At 36.0% G+C, this 21,391-nt stretch overlaps 2 protein-coding genes across 3 annotated transcripts in view; one reads left to right on the plus strand and one right to left on the minus strand.

Moving 5' to 3' along the window:
- LOC142340077 (uncharacterized) overlaps positions 1 to 14,855 on the plus strand; it is a 92,292-nt gene extending 77,437 nt beyond the window's left edge. For both annotated transcript variants that reach the window (XM_075390489.1, XM_075390490.1), the window contains exons 2-4: positions 672 to 1,123; positions 10,173 to 10,607; positions 14,215 to 14,855. In XM_075390489.1, the coding sequence (XP_075246604.1) occupies positions 686 to 1,123; positions 10,173 to 10,607; positions 14,215 to 14,628 (1,287 nt within the window). In that variant the 5' untranslated portion in view covers positions 672 to 685 and the 3' untranslated portion in view covers positions 14,629 to 14,855. The remainder of the gene's footprint in view (positions 1 to 671; positions 1,124 to 10,172; positions 10,608 to 14,214) is intronic.
- Positions 1 to 21,391, minus strand: part of LOC142339444 (uncharacterized) — a 512,010-nt gene that overhangs the window by 325,149 nt on the left and 165,470 nt on the right. The window lies entirely within an intron of this gene.

The following is a 21,391-nucleotide window of genomic DNA, read 5'->3' on the forward strand; positions in this document are numbered from 1 at the left end:
TCACCGTTTTCTCAATTAATTTAGATGACTCTGTGATGTTTGCCTGTATTCGTTCTTTTTGTAGTTGTATGGCCTTCTGGACGATGACAGGTCTCATTTTCAGTAAAGACAGGGCCATTTCTTATATGGTGAAATTCAGGTCATTTGGTTTAGTTGAGTTTTTATCTGATAATATTTTGACTTTATCATAGGTTTTTTTTTTAAAAAAAATGATACACAATGCGTTTTGGTCGTAAGTAATGATTGTTATTTTTATTTGATTTTTCGGTCTGTCTCTTCTTTAATGGCAGTTATCATCGGCCCTCTAATGTGTTATTGTTTATTTTGTATAGTGGTTTGAGCTTAAAGCGATTTTTTAAATAGATACACCAATTAATTTCGAACTATAAGTGATTACTGGAATGTTTTCTGTCTCTTCCTCATTTTCTGGACAATTAAGTCAAAATGTTGTTGGTCAGAATCGGAGAATTTTGAGGGAACGCATATTTCCGAGCCTCCTTGTTACATTCTAGTATCATGTGTTTTTGAATTTCTCCGGTAGGTCCTTAAAACATACATAAAAATATGAATTTTTATAGCTCTGGCCAGCCGTCAAATACAAATTGTTGGACCTTTTTTGCGTGTTTCAGCTTGTGTGTATATTTTTTTTATCGAAGTTGATATCTGTTTAGTAAAACTTTCTACGATGAACAGCCCGATGGAGGGTGTGTTCCCGGCACTTGGTGTGAATGATTTGAGTGGTGACCCGACAGTACCCCCTTATATCCCCATCCATGCTGAAGTGGAGACTAATAGACAAACCCGAGATGGCAGTCTTATTGAAAGCACTGGTCTACTGCCTTCTAGATCTGCCAGCAGTTTGTCAAAGACAGCACGACCAAACACACAAAAAGGAGATAACAAGTCATGTGAGGTCAACTACAACCAATGCAATTACCATCACTGTACATTTATGCTATCTGCAAGTGGCGATCACGGTACAGATACTAGTGATACTCAGAAAAAAATTGGAGGATTGAGTCCTTGCATACCGGAAGAACGCACCCAAGATATTGCAGCTGAAGGGGGCAATTCGCCACGCAAGATTGATGTCCGGGAACAACGTTTTGCGCAAGTCATTGAGGTATGACGAGAATCAAATTTTTGTGTCTATATTATAAAGCAACTTCAGATCTAATATTGGTCAAAGAATGTTTCTTATAAGTCGACTTGGACAAAAGTTTTGGCATATTTTTTTAATCACAAAAACGGTTAAAACCAGTGGTACTTAATCGCACATTGCTATCAAGTAAAACAAAAAGAGGAAACTCTGAATTGAAAATCTCACTTTAAAAGGATGACGAAAGCCGCCACGTTTATTTGTTTTTGAAAAATTTCAACAAATTTTAAATTTCCAATTTCAGCAAGAGGGACTTTGAGAACCCGTTCTTCGGTTTATCATGGTAGCCTATTTATGATTTACAAACTCCACAAGAAATTTCCATTAGAATATCTCTGCACGACCCACGACCCTTGTATTATCTCGACAGAAAAATGCCTCCGTCGACCCTTGGAAAAACATGTCAGAGCGCCTTTGAGAACCGTTTGCTCAAGTAATTAAAAGAAACCCTGCCGAGAGACAAAATTAGATCAGAAAAACTTTTTTATACAAACGAGCATAAGTCACTCCCACCGTTTTCATAAAGAAGTGTTGCTCTGTGGACTATAAAATCAGTTTAGTGTATCAACTGACAGCAGCAGACAAAATAATTTGGCCTGTTTTCACTCCCAGGTTGATTTCATTGCCTATTTTTGGTCCAAACTCGAGGAGAGTAGTATCAGTCCAGTCGAAGTTCCAGTCGAAGTTATGGTTAAGAATTGAAGTGGAGCCAAAGCAATTAAAATAATACTCAATACCTAATGTCACAAAAGGTTTCTTAAAAGTAGACCTGGACTAAAGTTATTGTATATATTTATCTTACAAATTACGGTTTGAGAGGCAGCAACCTGTTGCTCCGGCACATCCATCATTTTTGAAGACTCAGGTTGAGGTGCCTGTTTTGATGGGACCCATCCAGACAAAACAGAGCAATGATCAGGCCTGTAAATGGTCCGTAACCGTCTAGCCCCCAATCCCTCCCCCTGTTATTTAGTTCATGTTTATTGAGTTCATATTCTTAATCGCTGTAAAAGTCATATCTCTAACATTGAATTTTCTTGACGTTCAATGCCAAACCTTTTCATTCATTATCATATATGAGTTTCATCGTGCCACACTTAGCTTTGATCAAAAATGCGGGTATAAACCACACCTTTGTAAGCCATTAATTAACGGAGTCTGCACGGAGAAATTGCAAATGGCTGAGAACCTCACAAAAAATCAGATTGCTTCATGGGTCAAACCCTCAAAAGTTCATCTGTTCAGACAACTCCTCGGAAGAACCCAACAAACTACGGAGCAAGGCTGTTGTTTCAGGAACCAGACGTAAACAACCAAATGGATTGAGACGCAAAACGCCAATGCGGAAATGCAGGTGAAGACGCTGAGAGCTGGGATGAGGTGTTCTGTTCTGATGACCATGATGGTGTACCGTCATCCTGATCTTCAAAAAGAGAGAGCAAGTGTAGCAAACTACAACGCTCAGCAACAGAAACCAAAAATGAAAAGTGAGATGCAGGGGCATCGCAGCTTCAGTGAAGAGGCTAAACAAAATCAGAGTAGCCCGATTTTTGATTTGAATGTTCCAAATCAAGGTTTTGCTACCCTCAATATTTCAAGAGGTCAACTATTAGACACTGTGTACTGGAATTCCAGTACAACACCTGGATTTCAACCTCAAGCAATGCCTGACAATTTCACTCAACCTATTGCAGACAATCACTAAGCACGTGATCAGAAACAGTCACGTCATTTGTTCGATAATCAAATGGATCTTTTATTCCCAGAGACAAACAAAATGATAAACGCCCCAACGGAGAGATAAATCGTCAATTAAATTTCATGCCACAGCAGTTTTCTGAGCAACAGTTCCCACAACGACCCCACAATTCTGAATGGACCAATCGTCAAGTGATGACGAATGCGTTAAGTCTACCAAAGATTAGTCTTGACCATTTCTCAGGCGACCTTTTGATCTGGCATCAATTGTACAGTTTTTCCAGTCAATCTTTCACAACAATCCAGCTCTTTCAACTGTTCATAAAATGACATACTTGCAAAACTCTGTAACTCACAAAGCAAAAAACATCATCTGTGGTTACTCTTACAATGGAGACTTCTATGAGGAGGCACTTCGGGAACTCATCAGAAATGTTGGAAAGCCGCAGCAAATTGTGAGTGCGTACCTCACACAACTTGAACAATGACCTAAGACCAGAATGGATGATCTCAGTAGCTTTTTAAGTTTTGCGTCCATCCTCAGACGTTTGGTACAGATTTTTCAACTTCACCATTTTGAATCGGACATAAAAGCTTCTGCGGTAGTTAAAGTTGGCAAGGAAATTTGACAACACCAATGACGATTCGCTGGAATCAACATGTAAGGAGCATGAGAATAGAGCCACCCAATTAGGCTGATTTTGCAGATTGGATAAGCACATATGCAAAGGTTTTCGAGGGGGATTTCTCTCCACAAAGACCACAAAGAAGACACCAGGTTGAACGGCTTCCCCAAGGCCAGGACGGCTTTCCCAACATAATTCTTCAAGCCAGCACAATTTGTCATTTATGCTCTGGGGATCACATCTTTGGTCGCTGCAAGGAATACCTGAGCAAACTGTAGCTGACCGTCAGCAATTGGTGAGTCATCACAACTTGTGTGTCAATTGCTTGAAGAGACATGAAAGTGGATTCTATATAAAAAAAATTTGATGTCTTGTAGACAGATGCAATGAGTTTCATCATTCAACTCTCCATCGAGACTACATCAGGACTTCGCAGAGAAGTGATTTCTAAGCAACGAGTAAAAGGGGATTTCAACCCAGGAACAACCCTGTGCATCAAACTACGGTAGAAACTTCAAACATACAACGTCCTAGCTTTCGTAAACAATCAGTAACACGCCAAATACCAACAACAGAAGGGGATACAATCAAAACAATTTCCAACCCTCGTAATCCAAGCTATGGCATAAACAGCTCGCATCAGCAGCCAATCAGCAGCACAGCAATCCTCAGCAACCTAATGACAGAAATAACACCAACTTTCAATCACTGACCAGCAACGAACTGAATGATGTATCAGCAAAAACTTACACGGGTGCAAAACCACACTTGCAGCAAAAATCGGGAACCCACATGGGTCAGAGTTTTTATTCAACTACAGGCGATACCAGTCATGCTCTTCTACAGAAACTTCAACATAAAGACTTATGCACTTTTGGACAGTGGAAGTGATAATACACAGATCACACAAAACTTTGCTGATGCTCCTCGAATTAGAGTCCCTAAAGATATTGAACTTCCTCTAGCTTCGCTACAAGGGGATCACACAGTGACAACAGCTGATGTCATGATTGGAATTGGTTCACATCGTAGCGCAAAACCAGTAACAAGTCTTCCTGTGTACGCAACCTCCATCGAGGAGTTCCAGATGCAAACTGTCCCCGTAGAAATATTGAATAGACTTTGTAGAGACCATGATCATCAGGCAGAAATCAATTTCCCACAAATTTGTGACAACAAAATTGGAATACACATAGGGGTTGATGCTTTTCTGGCTATTTTTCCAAAAAATTGCACTACTGCCAAACCAGGAACACCCTACGGAATTAGACACTGTTAAGATGGACATTGACACGCCTTTTGCAACAAGAGTACTTTCAACCAAACAATGAAGAAACAGCAACCACAACATCACTTTTTTCAAGCATTTTAAGCGAGGTAGTGACGACCTAGACGAAAACCCTCTACATCTCTGTTGAACCTTTTAAGGTGTCAACTTTAGTCAGGTTTCTACAAAGAGACACAATGAAGAGGACCAGAAACCACTAAAGACTTTGGCAGAGACCACACATCACAACGGTGGAAGATATGAGATTGGACTCCCTTGGCGAGAAAACGTCACACTGCCCAACAACTACTTCATGGCAAGGATTCAGTGGCACGCCTTGCAGAAGCGATTAGAAAGAGACAACCAACTGAAACAGAGATATATGACCATTATCTTTGATGACATGGATAAGGGATACATAGCAGCTGTTACGAACAAGGATGCAAAGAACATTTGGTATCTACCGCATCATCCCGTCATCAAAAAGCAAAAACCAGACAAGATATGACGAATGACAAATGCTGCCTCAAAATACAAAGGGGTTCCTTTGAACGATGCGCTGCTAACGGGACCGGACCTTTTGTGCAATCTACATGGACTTTTTCTACGGTTTCGTCAGTAAAATTTGCAATGACAGCAGACATAGAGGTTATGATCATGCAAGTTGGAAGCAAGGAAAAAGACCGAGATGTTCTCCGTTTTTTGTGGAGCGACAATGAAGATGAGAGGACATCCAAATACCAACGACTAATTATAAGAGAAACTTGTTATCCCGCCTGCGCATTTTTTTTTCTGCAAAAATGTGCAGAGGATAACAGACAACAGAAATGTTCGACTCAATCACAAAAACAATTCTACATGGATGACTTCATTCAAATTTTCTCCACGAGGAAGAGGCTGCAAATACAGCGACCAAGCTGAAACATATTCTCAAAGCAGGGGGATTCAATCTCACCAAGTTTCTCAGCAATAACCCTGCTGTGATGGAAAAGATTCCAGAGGAGGACAGAAGAGTTCCAAGGTTGCAAAGGATACTTGATCAAACATGAAACCCTGAATAAAATCAACTTCTTTTTGCGAAACCCAAACTGCGCTATGAAAAACAAAATATCACACAGAGAAAGCTTCCCTTAGTGGCCGCTTCTTTGTTTGATCCCATAGGGATAATCTCGCCTTTTGCCATTCGACTGAGATGCATCTTGAGAAAAGTCATCAAACAAGGACACAATTGGGACCAGCTACTATCAAAGGAAAATTACCACGAAATTCAACAATGGATGGAAGACATCCAGATTATGCCTCCAATAGAAAATCCCAGATGTCTAGTTCCAACGTCCATAGAACTCCCGAGTTGCACACCATCAAAGACGTATCACTTTCAGCAGTATCAGCGGTGGTGTTCATGAGGACGATCTCCGCTGACGGCGCAATAGCTACCAACTACGCCATCAGCAAATCCAAGGTGCCACCCATCAAACAGATGACCATTCACAAATTGGAGCTCGAAGCAGCTACATTGGGAGCAGAACTAGCAGGCTTCTATCAGACCGAGATGAAAATAGATATGAGGGGCAAAAAATTTAGGACCGACAGCACAGCAGTACTCAGCTGGATCCAATCAAAAGATCGGCAGAAGATCTACATCGCAAACAGGCTCAACAAAGTTGCTGAAAATTCAAACAATTCTTCCGGTTGTTATTTATTTCAAATTGATTGAGTTCATATTCATAAGCGCAAAACCATATCTCTAACTTTGATTTTTCATGACTTTCAATGCTAAACCATTTCATTCATTATCAAACGTGAGTTTCATCGTGCCGCATTTAGCTTTGATCCTAAATGCGGGTAAAAACCACACCTTTGTAAGCTAATATTTAACAATCATACAAGCTTATACAAGAATACACAGCAAAGTAAAGTCTTGAAAATCAGTCGTTGTCTCTGAAAGCGGATCAGACTAAAAAAAGATAACAAGGCCCATCTAGAAAATAGTCAGCCATGGCCAGATTTATCGTGTTGCTTTATGAACAAAAACTGCTTTTTTTCATCGCTTTAGGCAACCTATCGACATAATATACTGAATCAAGCAAATATACCATAAGTCAATGACAACATAATAGTTTCGTCTACAGGTTCGTAGATTCGATGTAACCTATTTTTGATGTAAATGTAGTTTTGATCTAAGTTTTGATGCAATTTTGATGTAAATGTTGTTTTGATGTAACTGTAGTTTGGATGTATATGTAGTTTTGATGTAAACTAAATATATCCTTTTTCCGTGAAATTCGCACATTTTCTTGAACATTATCACGTTCGAAAAATATTAATTTGGGATTATCGCCTAGTTAATTTTTTTAAACCCTTTTATTTTGCCAAGTCCCCTCATGTGCTGGATTTTTATCTTTTTTAGTCGAGTTTTTCAGCGCTACTGTAGGCTTTTTGCTTAGTTGAGCAAACCGGAACATTTCCCTGATATTTTTTAAGTTACCTTTCTCCTATAAAACAAAATAAATTGTTAGCTCATTAATGATCAAATTTCAGCTTCTTATTTATTAGAATTGAGTTCTTTAGCGACCAAAATTCTGCGAAAGTTTCGTTAATTAGCTTATATCTGTAACAAAAATACAGTTTACATTCTCCCTTTAACGTTTTCAAAATATTGTTGCAAATATAATATTGCGTGAAAAAATCATAATAGGTTTAATCAATATTTTTGTTGACTTAAATTTGACGGAAACCGGAAGTTCGTCTGTAGTTCTGGAAAATGACACTGAGTTTGCATCAATTTAATGTTTCTATAAAGAAACAAATTTTCTGACAGAAATCTGATCAGTTTTTTTGCCTTCACCATAAGGACATTATATTTTGATACTTAACCATCATACTGCTGTATCGTAAAAAAGAGGAAACTCTTAATTCTTGATCTCAGTTTAGGCTGAAGATGAACGCAGCTGGGTTAATTTGTTTTAAAAATCTCGGAAACCCAATTTTAACATAAACACTTCCCTGGTCGAAAAAATTTCAGAAAATAATGTAAGTAATCCGCTGAAAAGCGCTGAATTTTCAAAAACTTCTGTTCATTGTTCAACTCTTCTCACGCTGCCTAAGTCTTGAACTTCTTTCTGCTGCTTGTTAGTGATCAAGTGATCATCCAATTCACTGTGCAGTTGCTTCTTGATTTTCTTCTTTTTTAATTTCATTGTAAAATAAAAAACCGTTTGATAAGAAACGCGCAGAAAATTGCTGAAGTTATTTAAAGAATGCGCTGTAAATTCAGCAGAATTCTTACATAATTTTAATAGCGCATTTCAGCGTTCTCAAGCACATTTTTTAAAAGAAATACTTGAGCATTAGTATGCTACCAAATTAAGTGGAAAGATTTTCGGGGAAGCCACCGAAACTGTGTAACAGATGCGCTGAAAGGCGCTGAATTTTTGAGCGGGATGCACTGAAACTTTGTGAGAGGCGCTAAAAATGGTGTTGAAATTTGTAGGAAATGTGCTGCAATTGCGCTAAATTCATGTAAGAAACGCTTCGAAGAAACGTTGAAAATTAAAAAATTGCAGGGTATTCTCAAAATTCCAGCACATTTCACAGCCTTCAGCGCCTTTATTACATAAAAATGAGCTGAAACGGCCCTGGTATCTTGGCTCGGGTTCGGCACATCCTTCATTTTTGAAGACTCAGGTTGAGGTGCCTGTTTTGATGGGACCCATCCAGACAAAACAGAGCAATGATCAGGCCCACCTAGAAAATAGTCAGCCATGGCCAGATTTATCGTGTTGCTTTATGAACCAAAATTGCTCATTTTTACATCCCTTTAGGCAGTCTATCGACATAACATACTTTATACTTAATCAAGCAAATGTACCATAAGTCAATGACAACATAATAGTTTCATCTACAGATTTGTAGTTTCGATGTAACCTGTAGTTTTGATGTAAATGTAGTTTTGATCTAAGTTTTGATGCAATTTTGATGTAAATGTCGTTTTGATGTAACTGTAGTTTTGATCTAAGTTTTGATGCAATTTTGATGTAAATGTCGTTTTGATGTAACTGTAGTTTGGATGTGTATGTAGTTTTGATGTAAATTAAATAGATCCTTTTTCCTTGAAATTCGCACATTTTCTTGAACATTATCACGTTTGAAAAATATTAATTTGGGATTATCGCCTAGTTAATTTTTTTAAACCCTTTTTTTTGCCAAGTCCCCTCATGTGCTGGATTTTTATCTTTTTTTAGTCAAGTTTTTCGGCGCTACTGTAAGCTTTTTGCTTAGTTGAGCAAACCGCAACATTTCCCTGATATTGTTTAAGTTAGCTTTTCTCCTATAAAACAAAATAAATTGTTAGCTAATTAATGATCAAATTTCAGCTTCTTATTTATTAGAACTGAGATCTTTAGCGAACAACATTCTGCGGAAGTTTCGTTAATTAGCTTGTATCTGCAAAAAGTACAGTTTACATACTCTCTTTAATTTTTTCAAAATATTGTTGCAAAAATAATATTGCGTGAAAAAATCATAATAGGTTCAATCAATATTTTTGTTGACTTAAATTTGAAGGAAACAAGAAGTTCGTCTGTAGTTCGAAAAAATGACGCTGAAATTGATTCAATTGAATGTTTTCCATGGAAAACTGAAATTTTTGACAGAAATCTGTTCAGTTTTTTTTGCCTTCACCATAAGGACATTATACTTTCATACTTAATCATCATATTGCTGTATCGTAAAAAAGAGGAAACTCTTAATTCATGATCTCAGTTTAGAAAGAAGATGAACGCAGCTACGTTAATTTCATTGTAAAATAAAAAAAACCGTTTGATAAGAAATGCGCAGAAAATTGGTGAAGTTATGTAAGGAATGCGCTGTAAATTCAGCAGAATTCTTACATAATTTTAATAGCGCATTTCAGCGTTCTCAACACATTTTTTAAAAAAAACCTTGAGCATTAATATACGACCAAATTAAGTGGAAAGATTTACGGGGAAGCCAGTGAAACTATGTAACAGATACGCTGAAAGGCGCTGAATTTTTGAGCGGGATGCACTGAAACTTTGTGAGAGGCGATAAAAAATGTGTTAAAATTTGCAGGAAATGGGCTGCAATTGCGCTGAATTCATGTTAGAAACCTGTCGAAGAAACGCTGAAAATTAGAAATTGCAGCGTATTCTCAAAATTTCAGCACTTTTCAAAGGCTTCAGCGCATTTATTACATAAAAATGAACTGAAACGGCGATGGTATCTCGACTCGGGTTTGAGATTGTTTTTTGGTATCTTATGATAGAAATTTTATATTTGACAAATTCCACAAAATCTTCCACAAGAACCTCTTAGATGGATTTTTTAAATGTTAAAAGTTGCTTTAAAACATTAAACGAAGTTCAATTTCTCCACCTTAAATCGATAATTCTTGCTTCAGAGCCAACTTCAAGAAGAACGCCACCGCAATTATGAGCTCACGGCCGAAAATGATCGACTCAAGGAAACTCTGGAATTGTCTCGTGGTAAACTGGAAGCAACTGAAGTCGAACTGCAGGAGTGCAAGATGAAGTTAGCCCACGAGTCAGGCAAAACCGGCGTTTTGGAGTCAATGGTGAACATAATGACTGAACGGGATGGTCGCGAAGTGAGCTCAAAACAGAATCATGATTTTTCTGAGATGATGAAATATAAAGCATTAGCCGAGGAACTTCAAAAGAAGCTGATTATGGCAGAATGTGAATGCGCTCATCTTCAGGAAAAAATGATTCATTTCGATAGTTTGCGTGAGAGAAAGTTGCTGTCTGAGAAAATGAAAGATCTCGCCAAGAGCATTGAAAATCTGGAGGCACAGATTTACGAAATTGACGATGTGGTAAGACTTTGCTTGATCAAATTTAAAAATGTAGAAAGGAAATTGGCTAGATTGCAAGCAAGATGGATCGTACGATCGTATGCGTAGCACTCGGACATGGTGTCCTGTTTTTTCGTCCCTATTCTTTTAAACCCTATGTTTCAAACCCGATTTTTTAACCCCTATATCATTTAACCCCTCAAAATTTATCCCCTATATTGTTTCACCCCGATTTTAAGCTTCCTATTATTGAGGATAAATAGGTCTCAATCAATTCTATTCAGTTTAATTAATAGAATTAAAATTGGGGTGAAATGAATGAGACGTGAAAATATTTTTCCACACCTAAGTCATTTCACCCCAATCTTATTCTGTAAATTCATGGCTCATAATTTCCAGGGAGACAAAGCTATTGACTCAATAGTTAAAAGTAAAACAAAAAAATTAGCGAATTATTTATCTCATCTAGTCCCTAATAAGGCAATTAAAAGCATATGAAAAAAGGATGGAACTTGATAACATTTCTTGTTTCATTGTCTTTTGAAATCAGCATGATATTTGCCGACTTTGAGTTCACAATTTCTCTAAGAACAAAGGAATATTGGTTGTGAAAGGCCATGAGTTTTACATCAAAAGAGTAAAAAAGTTTACTATTGCCTGGAATTGCTCGAAATATCTCGAAAAAATTGCTCGAAGATACAAGTGCCGCATTTCCGCATTTACACAAAATGGTCAACTTATTCGCGTAAACGGAGAAGACAACCCTAATGCTTCTATTGGAAAGCCAGCCACACGAAAAATTACAAAACAGATCAACGCCCTGAGTGAAAACCTAATGCCCGCAGATGCCGTAGCTTCCGGAATTTTACCAGTAACTGACGTTCTCTCGACACAGTATGCATTGCTGTCAAAACACAATTCAATACAACTATCGCAGCGTTTAAGAAAGAGAATGCAGACCGTGTCAATTCATGAACCGTCGGAACGGCATTTTCATTTTCCCGATAGGTTTGAAGGGTTTTTGTGGTATGACAATGGAAAAAATGACCACCAGCGTTTCTTAATTTTTGGTGATTCCAAATGATATCGGTTTTCGAAGGCTTTATGTATTGGCTTGCGTCAGTTTCAATGCTGTCGGTTCCAATTAACAATTTTGTTTGGAAAATTGAAGAACTGTGGTTGAAAATGTTGGTATCTGAAAATTATGAAGTGAACCTGGCACTTAAATTGATCCCTGCTCTAGCTTTCAAAAAAATTGAGGAAAAATTTTTTTCGAATTGATTTTCGAGGAAATAATTAAAGTGGTGGATCAACAATTGTTAGATGACTTCGTTATTGAAGAAGAGACAAGCTTTGTTTGTATTTCCTATCAAATTACGTCATGTGTGCACGACTGAACTGTCCTCTTATATTTCCCTCACAAAACTGCAATAAAAAAAGCGCATCCATAGAGGCTTTATGAGATACAAACCTTCTTGAACGGGTCCCACCGGGATTTTGGAAACTTGCGGCTAATTTGCAAAAAGACGCTGTGTGGCAAAAGCTAAAATTTTTGAATGCCTCATTGGGACAAAAGAACTCAAAGAACAAAAAGTACCAGAGCTTGAAGGGAAAAGCGCAAAATTTGAAGAGTGTTTACCGGAAAGAAGCTGATATTCATTTTTTAAGTACTATTTCCAGTTTTTCTTAGTTGTATATTCGAAACATTTTTTTTATTTATGTGTTTTCTTGTTAATTTAAATTTGAAATCCATCTTAATAATTTTGACTTGGTGACCTCCTTGCGTCTTCACGGAGTTACGTCGAAGCCTCATATCCTGACTCATTAGGGAATTTGATCCCAGGCATGAACCCTATGTTGGGACCCCCATTTGTGAACAGTTTTGCAACATTTTGAATAAAAATTTGCACAGCATAACTGCTAGCAGAAAAATGGATCTGGATTTCATTAATAATTCTTTTAAACACCCGGTTCAATTTTGTGTTGGTTTGCTTATTTATTCCAGTAGGTTTTAGGTCTTTTAGACTACCACAGAATTTGAACTTTTTGGTTCAAATCATAGTGCAACATAAAAGATGTCAGACTTGTCAAGTGTTCTTTTTTGATCAACATTATTCTCGTCATTATTCTTCGTTTTCAAACAAACGCAAGTTGTTCAACGCCTCTTTTTTAAAGGTCAGTAGTCTTGTGTTATTTAATTGGAGTTTTGAGCTTTAGCTTTGCTAACTGTTCTTTTGGAAGCAGAAATAGATTAAAAATTTAGATGTTAAACCGATTTTTGTGTGATTAAATTTCGGCGTTAAATGACTGAGGGGTGATTATATACGCAGTTAAGATATAGGGGATTAAATGAATCGGGAGGAAAAGAGGTAGAAACCTCGGACATAGTTTTCAAGCTTTTCCTGGAGATTGTCTTGAAATTAGGAAATGCATTCTATGCTTTAATTTTGAGTTCTCTCTCCCAAACACCAACACACCTACGCACACACGCATATATATATATATATATATATATATATATATATATATATATATATATATACAGTGATAGGAAATTATGAAAACATTTTTTATTGTAGATTCTGAAAAGCAAAAAATGGTACTTTCGAAAAAAATTTAGGTTTCAACGACAACAAAAAAGTTTTCGAAAAATGCTAGAACCACAAGAATTAATCGCTAAAAATAGAACAGAGTTTCAAAAATTTTCAAAACTTTCAAACATAATAATTTTACATTTTGGTTTTTTTGTCCGAGAAACCAAGCAAAACAAACAAGTCAGCTCCAGAACGAAATTGAGCTGACGAAGCAGAAAATGAAAGTTGTTATTACTCTCCCCATGTCAATTCATCAAGACCAAAACAGTTTGAATTTTCCCCATTAAGATTTTCAAAAGCATAAAGCAAGCGGAGAATATTTCTCTTTTATGTCTTTTTAATTAATTTTTATAATTTTTGTTATTTTTAATTTCTTGTATATTTATTTTTCAGGACGCCTCTGATATCATTGACAAATACCACTTAATGGCGACTGCAACGTTGAAAAAACAATCCTGTAATTTATTTGAGCTTACGCTCTGAGAACCACAAGAACAGCATCAAACGACCAAATGCTGAACAATAAAGCAAACTATTGAAACATAAGTTCAAGGTTTTGATCTCACTGCTATTTTGACATTACTATCTGAACACTGAATGAAATTGTAGTTTGAGTCCTCAGAATTGAGTTTAATATCAATGAGATCTTTCTGATTCAATTTGCTTAGATAATTTTACTAAGCAAAGTCTAGAGCCAGTTCTGTATATTCTCATTTTCTCAGATCTCATATTTTTCACAAAATGCTAGACAAATAATTTGACATATAATGCTGACTTAAACTGAATTCTATGTGATCAGTATTATTGAATCTAGGTCACTCTAGTGGAAAAGTTTTATTTAGTGCTAGGGAGTCGACCTTTGAAAAGAATTTGGAAGAATTTTAAAAACAATGCATAATGAAAACTGGGTTCCACTTCTTGTTGTTGATAAAACAAAGACTTTTGCTAGGGTTCGTTTGTTACATGACTTTTGGTTTCATGACTTTTTTACATGATCCAAAGTATGTACCAAGCTTAATAAGAACTATTTTCAGGATGTTGTGCAGCGAGACAGTGGTATGTATTCCCAAGAGGAGTCTCTAATGGTTCCACCAATCACAACCAATCTTAGCCAGGACACTCAAGAATTGATTACCGCGATAGGGGTGAATGGTCACGCTGGGTACTTTAGGCACCAAACTACCCAAATTGTTTCACCTAACAGTCCCTTGGCTGATAATGTGAAATCTGAAAGCGCTCACTATGAGCACGGCAATGAGCACAGAGATGAACAGAGCTCAGTGAAACCCAAAAAGAGCTTGAGGAATTTCTTCTCAGCCATACTGCGCAGAAAGAAAATGAAGAGGGCGGCTCTTCAGGCCATGCTCGAGGGTGGGAATAACGTGGGAAGTGTACCACGTAGCATGAACGAATATGCAATAGTTGAGGAAGATGCCGTTAGCACTTAAACGAAAGAGAGTTGAAATTTTCATGAATATAAATAATTTTATGCACAATAGATTGTGTATAAGTATTCTGTCAAAAGCATTCCTAATATGGTGTGCTGATAATAAGTTCGGTGTCTAATGAAATAATAGATGTGTTTTTGCTGGTAATTATGACGTTAGACCGTCTTAATATAAGCTAACAAAAAATTCTGTATTTTTTTGAGGTAAGCATATGTACCTGTACCGTTATGTGTGAGCAAACTTCAGCATGCTAGGCTTTCCAATGAGTTTTGAGAGGATCAGAAGGTGTCAACAACTAATATTCATTCAACATCAGAACTGATTCAAAACTTTTTCAGAGTAGCAACGTAAAATAATTGGTCCTTTTGTGCAGTGCTTGTGTTAGGTGAAAGGGGTGGGTTGCAGTTTTGAGCGCGTGAATTTTTATACCTTCACAGCAATATAATGCCAATGATCTTAAAAAAAGATATGAATTGACGGATTAAAGTACTTTTAGCGGTAATGGTGACTTCATGACAACGTATGCCGAATTTTTGTACTTCGTTACGATGAGTTTGAAACGTTTTGTCGCAAGAATGACTTTTTCCATGCACTCTAAATAAAGTTCAGGTAAATTTACCTGAAAAAACACCTGAATTTACCTGAATCGTTCAGGCAAATTGTTCCCACCTGAACTACACCTGAACTTACCTGAAATTTACCTGAAATTTACCTGAAAATTTCAGGCGTCACCTGAACTTGCCTGAAAATCACCTGAAAAATACACCTGAAAAGTTCAGGTAGTTTTTCTGGTTCAGGTATTTTTACCTGAATTTCACCTGAAAATTTTTTAATTTCACTGCCGAATGCAATGAAAGTTATTTTCAGGTAACCACACCTGAACTTGTTCAGGTAAAAATTTACCTGAAATTCAGTTCAGGTGTATTTCAGGTGCTTTTACACCTGAACTTCACCTGAACTTCTAGTTACCTGAACTTGGTTCAGGTAAATTTACCTGAACTTTTTTTAGTGTGTGTGGCTGAAAAATAAAATAATAACGGAATCAATTTACAATAATTTAAAGAATGCTTAAATAGATAATCAAGATACCAAAGAGCTTCATTAAAAAGATGGTCAGGGCACCAAATGTTGGTTCACTCATTTAACAACAAATCTCATTCAGTTAGCAACTGTCGCTCTGATTTAATATCGAGCTCTCTTGTAAAGCAACCAAAATTAGAAATTCATCCGTCCGTCTCTATCTCTGTAGCTGTGTTTACCACAGAAAAATATCTATGTTATTATGGTCTCACCATATCCAACTGCTACGCAACAGCTCTACCCCAATACTACGTCTTCACAATTTTATGGAATATTCCAGATCGTTCCAGAATATTCCACATTGCTTCAAAGACGTGGCAACTATGACTTACAATGTGTATAGGGCGTGTACAAAGCAAACCCATATTAAGCCAGTGGTTTCTACAAATGCAATTGCTCCTTATTTGGACAGAAGTGAGCATCAACCTGAATTTGTTTGTCGGTTTCATGATATATGCCATCAGTTGTCTGCTATCACGCAGTTTATGTTTCATTAAAATTGAAGTGAATATAATTGAATAAAAGTGAACAAGAAATGAGTTCACGTCCTGTCAATTGAACTGAACTCATTTTCTGTCCACTTTTCGTTTTTTAAGAAACATAAACCGCGTGATAGCAGACAACTGATGGCATATATCATGAAATCGACCAACAACTTCAGACTGGTGCTCAATTCTGACCAAATAAGGAGCAATTGCATTTGTAGAAGCCACTTGCTTATTATGGGTCTGATTTGGACATGCTTCACAATGCCCGAGATTGAATTGATTATACCCACAGTACAAACCGCGGCCCTTTGTTAGCTTCAACCAAAAATGGAACAAATTGCTCTAGTCTAACCTGGTAGATATTCGCGATCTAGGCCAGCTCTCATCAGAGCGACTTGGATTACGACCGGGGGTAAACCGCGACCCTTCCATAGAGAATGGTCTAGGGAGTATAGGTGGTCTGGTGTTACCGACTGGATAGACTGAACTTTTTTTATTCAAGAGTTTGCGCGCCCTGAATAAAAAAACCTTGATTATAACTAATTTTAGATAGTCTTATCGGGACCAACGGGTCCGACTAGAGAAAACAGCTAGGCCCTCGAAAAAAAGCTATGAACGCCCCCAAAGAATTTTTTGAACAACTTCTCAAATTTATTTGATGAGCAGCAAAAGGCACAACGAAGCTACTTTTTTAAAAAAAATTTGTTAAACTGAAGATTTTTTCTTGCTAGAAATTAATTATTTTTACTGAGGAACATAGAATCCATATAGACGATGTCACCTCTATATTTCGAAAAAATATATTATACCATTGATTATTTATTACGTTAATAACAGAACGTTTTAATTAAGCTACAGCCAATTCGCAAACCAGGTAGGTTAAGCACCTTCAGTGCGCAACCGTAGTTGGTCTGCACTCTCCAGTGCGTGAACCCAAGGTGTCTGATACCCTCTTCGCAACTCAAAGTTGTCTGATTAGAGTCGGTTTCGTCTAAATGGTCTGGTACCCTTTGTGCACGGCGCTAGTCCGCTTGACCAGAGGTGGCTTGGGACCGGAACCTTATCTTGGTTAGTTTTCGAAGAACCTCAGATTTCAATGTTTGGTTATTCTTCTTAAGAAAGCTGCTTTCATTTGAAAGAAAATAGATTTTGTAAATATGCAGTAATTAGTCATCTTTATTCCATTTACAAAATTTATATCTGATGCGTCTGTTTTGAACAAACATGGACAACGGTGACTTTATTCTAAGACTGATTTCCACACGGTCGTTGTTCTCCAACGTTATATTAATTTAGGAAAATTATTAGCTTTTCAATTGCATTACAAAGAGAGCGTAATTGATTGATAATTACTAATAAGTCTTCTGCAATTCTGATTGCGAATCAATGAATGCTTAAACAAAACTCTCTGAATTGGATCTCCATATAATTATAATAAAAATTGTCAGAGAAAAGCGTTTGGAGTAGCATTCGGCTACGTTTTAGAAGTGATTGTTGCTCATTCGATTGTTTTCGCTCCCAATTCTGTTTGTTGTACATTGATAAAGTTGATAGTATATTCGCACATGATGCTCCGACCGGAGTTTATCTACATTTTTGACTCAATTGTCAACCTAATGATGAGATAATTGAAAATAGATGTTTGAATTTAAAAAAATCGTTACAAAACCGAAATACTAATTGAATTGCACGATACCTTGCCTCATTAAAGCGCTCACAAGATCTGCCATTAGAAATACTATGAGAAAAAACAAACAGCAAAATAAGCAAAAACTTTTCAGTGAAGGTGCTAAAAGAAGAGAAAAGGAAACACAAATATTGATCTCTCACAAAATTTTTATGAAAATGCATTTTTTCCAACAAACAAAACATCAGTTACCACATTAAAACAATAGAAAAATAGTTTTGAATTACAAGGAACTGGATGGAACCTCTCAATGATGAAAATAAATTACAAGTTTACGAAAAGAACAAGAACTGAAAAGTAAAAATAAAATATTTGAGAACGAACAATATTGCAAACTTTAATACTATTTTCAAAAAACTGAGTGCATTGAGCAACATAGTTCATTCCACCTTCATTTAGAAGCTTATGAGGCCAGTCATTTTTTTATGACTACACGAAGAATTTGAAAAAAAGAGGCAAAAACAACAAATTCAAAAAAAATTAGGGAGAAAAGTGTCGAAAAAAAGAAATGAAATAAAAAATTTTTGGTATAAACCTCTCTAATCTCATACGATTTTTTAACAGCAATGGAGTTCTTCTTTTTTTAACAATATGACTGCAGAAAATCAACAAGTACGAACAAATTTAATTAAATTACGAAATTTTTGAGGAAACCCGTTATATGAACGCAGTTGAATCCAATAGCTTTCAACGAAAGACAAAAAATACGCCAGGTAATAACTCAATGAGAAGGCAAGGATGTTTGTCAATCATAAGTTACCAACAGGACAAAACAATAAGTCTTATGATTATGAAAACGACACCAAAAACATGCAAAAACCAAAAAATCGCCAGAAAAGTGCGAGGAGAAAGTGTCGAAGCCACTTAAAGCCTTAGCGTTTCTCTGAAATTTTTTTCTATGATTCATTGGAAACATTCTATAAACCAATTGGAACTATCAATATTAAGATAATGTGACAAGATTTCAAGAGGAACTAAAAATACAAAAAAATTTAAAAAATTTGTTTAAAAATTTTGAAAAATCGTGCTTGTCGCATCGAAGTCATAAAACCAATAGTTACCAGATAAAATCGCTTACCAGATTGTTTTGGCTGCAAGGAATAAAAGAGGGTCCTGTCATTACTGATACTGACTTACAACTCATAAAAAAGTTTACTAATGATTAGTGTCCAAAAAATAGACTTAGCAGCCACTAAAATCAAAGCTCTCGGTGGAAGTCATTGAATACAATAACTCATGCCTAGATTTAAAAAAAGATGTTTGTCATCTCACAATTGTCATTAAGACCTCACAATAAGTCTTATGATAATGAAACTAACAACAAAAGCCGGCAAAAACCAAAAATTTTAGTAGAAAAGTGCAATAAAGTGTCGAAGCCATTTAAACAATAATTTTTTCTCTGGATACTTTATTTATGATCAATTGAACGCCTTTTCTATTTCTCTGAAGCACTGAGAATTATCAGTTTTGGGTTATAAATGTGAAAAAATTTCAAAGGGAGCAAAAGTTTTAAAAAAATAAAAAAAAAATTAAGAAAACTCGTGGCATCGAAGTCTTGAAACCAATAGTTTGATTATCAAACTGCTAGCCAGATTCAATTTAGTTGCAGTAGAAAAGGAGGAGGTCCTGTAATTTTTGAGACTGACTTACAGTTCACGAAGATCAGTTATTGGTTAATGTCCAAAAAAATTCTAAAAAAATAGTTTCAAATTATTAACAGCCATTAAATTCAAGATCCTTCAAGGGAAGTCAAAAAATACACATTCCCTATGCCTCGATGGGAAGAAACGAATGTTTCTCATCAAAATATTACCATTAAGACATCACAATAAAACCTATGATTATGAAGACAACGACAATTACATGCAAAAACCAAAAAACTCAGTAGAAAAGTGCGATGAAAAAGTGTCGAAGCCATTTAAACCATAAGCATTTCTCTGAAAGCTTTATCCATGTGCCATTGGATTTTTTTCAGTCATACAATCAGAATAATCAATATTTGGATAAAGAGATAAGATTACAAACGAACCAAAATTACAAAAAAAAGTATCCAAAAATCTATTTAAAAAATTATAAAAACTCGTGGCGTGGAAGTCATAAACCCAATAGTTAGAAGATAAAACCGCTTATCAGATTAGTTTTGGTTGCAGTTAAAAGAAAGGGCTCCTGTCTTTACTGAGAGTGACTTAATGTTCATCAAACTAAATTTAATACCGTTTAATGTTAAAAAAAATATCAAAAAATCATTTTTTAAAGTCTTGACAGCCATTAGCTGTCACTCAAAGCACTAAATAGTGATACCTACTGCAAGTTGGAAAATTGATTGCACTTTTAATTAGCGAGTTTATGCCATAGCACTCACAAAATTTAAAATATCAAAAAGAAAATCAAAATTTCCTTGAAAATCTCGAAAACTCATGAGTCGAAGACAAAAAAAACATGAGCGATTCATTGAATTTTTTGTTCATTGAGTATCAATAGATTACAAAACGAGGTTTGTCATTAACGTAAGCTCCATATGAAAATAACAAGTCTCTAAGTAGCTAAAAAACAATAATAAAAAAGTTTTCTAAAAAGCAGCTCTCAAATTGAGTTTGAGTTTTTTTTTCATTGTATACTTCCTAACGAGACCAGAACTAACGTATAGTTCTAACTCTATATTTATAACTTAACTAACTATATTTTTATTTATTGAAAAGCCTTAATTTGGACAAAAATTACGATAAAAGTGAACAAAATCATGTGATTATTACTTGTTCACACAAAAATTCAAACCTTGATAACTGCTCGAAAATTACGATATTCAAGAAAACCTTTCTAATTTTGATTTCTACGCTGGACGAGCTTTATAATGATACCACTCACATTTCTCTACGATGAATATATCGATCGGCCAAAATTGACTGAACAAAAATAACCCATATGAGTATATAGTTCCTCCCCCACAAGTGGGGTCGGAACAACTGATAGAAAAATCAATCAATCTCACAATCTATCAATAATGATCTTGGATTTTTTTTGGGATTTTGTAACATGAACAGGTTCTCAAACGCAATACCATGGTTCTCATATCCGGTCACTTTTACGCTGAATTTTTTGGGTTGCGGTTTATCCTAAACTAGTGATCCGCTTTGAATGTTTGCTCACGGCAATGCTACAACCCGCTATGTTAGATGGTGATGATGACCGTAACAATGTACTTGATTTCAGTTCATTTTTCACGCTTTTTTGTCACTTCGGAGAAAGTTGGTTTGATTACTTCTGACGCTTCTATACAGCGTAGTTTTATTTTACATTTTGCAGCAGTTTAAAATGTTTTAGTCGAAATCTCGTGAAAAACTGATGCATCAAATTTGGGGTATTTTCTATAATTGCCGCTTAGTTATATTTTGGAACCTTCAGATTTTTCCCCCATTTTATTTTAAATAAAAGCTGGGTCATTATTCGGACTGTATTTGATCTATAAAAAAGTTGGGAAACTTTTATTAGAAACTTTGAAAGCCGATAC

Source organism: Convolutriloba macropyga, chromosome 5, assembly GCF_964194025.1.
Source record: "Convolutriloba macropyga chromosome 5, txConMacr16.3, whole genome shotgun sequence".
Classification (NCBI taxonomy): domain Eukaryota; kingdom Metazoa; phylum Xenacoelomorpha; order Acoela; family Convolutidae; genus Convolutriloba; species Convolutriloba macropyga.